Source organism: Marmota flaviventris, chromosome 9 (assembly GCF_047511675.1).
Source record: "Marmota flaviventris isolate mMarFla1 chromosome 9, mMarFla1.hap1, whole genome shotgun sequence".
Taxonomy (NCBI): domain Eukaryota; kingdom Metazoa; phylum Chordata; class Mammalia; order Rodentia; family Sciuridae; genus Marmota; species Marmota flaviventris.
In genome coordinates, this window is record NC_092506.1 from 55782761 (window position 1) to 55785095 (window position 2335).

Sequence of the window (2335 nt, forward strand, 5' to 3'; positions counted from 1 at the left end):
CTCAGATTCAAGTCATACTTTTAACATGAGCTTGTTGCAAGAAACTTAACAATTCCAAACGAAATTAAACGAGTTTTAACTTTTTCCTCCCAAAGCACAAAAATGGAGAGGAAGTTAACAGGAAATTCTTAAACAGTAAAAACAACTCTTCTTTGTTCTAGTCCTTGGGTAGTTACCACAGAACTGGTTCTTCTCTTCTTGAAGACGCTTTTCAGGCCCAAGTCTGTTCAAGTTTAGTATCTACTGCGGCCTCCCCCTCTCTCCGAGCGGCTTCCAAGGCGGCCTCCGCCCCTGGGGGGCGCCCTGCGGCCAGACCGGCTGTAGGAATCACGCGGCGGGGGACACCCCCTCTCCATGGACGGGGGCAGCCCGCGATCTGGCCTTCCCACCCGGTCTCGGCCCCCCGAATAGCGGTCGCTGCGGCCGCCACCGTACCCGTCGCGGCCGCCGCCGAAGGCGTCTGGCGAGCAGCCGCGGTACTCTTCGTAGCGACCCCCGCCATAAGATGGCGGCGGGCCCCGCGCATCCCCGTAGCTCTCGAAGGGGTCTCGGTAGGAGCCTCCGCTCCGATGATCCGCGTAGTCACGGTCGCGCCCACCGTAGCCGTCCCGGTCGCAGTAGCCTCTCGACGGACAGTCGTCCCGGGCACTGGAGTGGCCATAGTCGCGGTATGTGTACTCTCTGGGCGAGGGGGCAAAATCCCGGGGGTCGCGGGCGCTTGGGTAGTCTCGGCTCGAGTAGCTGTCTCGGGGCGAGTAGCCCTCCTCCCGCGGGCCCAGGTAGGGGTCGCGGCGCGGGGGGGGCGGCTCCCGGCGCGGCGGGCCTGCATATCCGTCTCGGCCACGAGCGGCCGAGGCCCTCCCACGCATTCCGCCGCCGCTGCGCGCCGTGCCCGACGGGGCGGCCCTCTTGGGCGGAGGCCCGGCCCTGCGTGGCGGCGGCGGCCCGCGCTTCAGGGGCATGGGAGCCCTGGATGGCTGCAGGTCGAAATCCCCCGCATAGCCGCCGTCGTCGGCGGACCCGCCCCGGGAGAGGGGTCGCCGTGGGCCGCCGCCGCGGGTTCCGCGCAGGCCCCTTGGGCGACCGCGGCTGCGGGGCGGCGGCGGGCCCCGCCGGCTACTCTCAAACGCCGGTTTGGTGGCCTGGGCCACCTTGATGGCCTTACCATCCAGGGACTTGCCGTTCATGTCTCTGGCGGCGGCCTTGGCGTCTGCGGGGCTTTCGAAGGTGACAAACGCGAAACCCCTGGACTTGGTGGTTTCTCGGTCTTTCATCAACAGCACCTCAATGATGCGGCCATACTTGCCAAACGCGGCTTCGAGGGCTTTCTCGTCAGTTTCGGGGTTCAGCCCCCCAATGAAAAGCTTTCCGGGGCGATCAGCTTCAACCATGTCGGCAGGTGGTGTGGTTAGTGGCGGCGGGAGTCGAAGGGGCGGTGCCAACGCGACCTGCTGGCCCCGCTCCCCTAGGGCGGCTCCTACCGGTCGGGCCGCGCGTCGGCGAGTCCGGAACTGCAGCTGTCCCGGGTGCGCAGACGGAACGCTCCGACGGCGCCGCGGGTCTGGTCCGCTCCTAGTGGCTCCCACTGGTTGTGATTGGCCGCTTGACCCCGCAGCTCAGCCCGCCCGCCGTAAGGCACGTCAGTTGGGGATTTCCCTCCAGTCTTACTTGGACCAGTAACTCAACCCGGGCCCAACTAAGTCTGTAGTTACTCTTGAAAATGCTGCAGGTAAACGAGAACCGTTAGGTGGAAGATTTTTGTACATTTTTATGAGCATTGTAATGCATTCCAATTCTGGTTACCCAAACCATTTGCAAATAGGGGAAAAATGGAAAATGAAGTGAGTAAATGTTTAAAAATACTGTTCGTAAACTCTCCCCCGCCCCTATTTGCTGGAGGGCGGCGTTGGATTTTGGAACCGGAAGGAGAAGGAGTCATTCTTTGGGTGCACCATTTTGTTTTTCCTCAGTACCGCTTTCTTCAACTTTTCAGCCTTTAAAGGATTCATGATAATGTTGTAGTCAAACCGCCCTTTAAAGTTATAGCACAGAAAGTTGTCTATAGAACAAAATAAAGACAAAACACGCGAGCCCTTGGACGCTAATCCCCGTTGCTCCTTGGACACTTCTGAAAGTACCACTTGAGCTTATCTGTCACCTGGATAGAGGTGGTGCACCTCAGCAAAGAAAGACTTCCTGGGCTAAAACAAGTTACACAACTGAAGTTTGAATGGAAGTAAGCATGAAAAGCAAATGATGAGCACACCTATGCTTGAAATAGTAACATCTAAATCCAGGTGTACAAAGACTGTGTTTGATGCTGTTTGTTCAAAAA

At 58.9% G+C, this 2335-nt stretch overlaps 1 protein-coding gene across 1 annotated transcript; it reads right to left on the reverse strand.

The window, feature by feature from the left end:
* Positions 1-233: 233 nt before the first annotated feature.
* Rbmxl2 (RBMX like 2) lies at positions 234-1391 on the reverse strand. The gene has a single exon (XM_027942249.3). The coding sequence runs from the start codon at positions 1389-1391 to the stop codon at positions 234-236; it is 1158 nt and encodes a 385-aa protein (XP_027798050.3).
* Positions 1392-2335: the final 944 nt, after the last annotated feature.

Excerpts from the sequence above, each read along its gene's own strand:
- Rbmxl2 (XM_027942249.3), bottom strand. The coding sequence starts at position 1,391 with ATGGTTGAAGCTGATCGCCCCGGAAAGCTTTTCATTGGGGGGCTGAAC.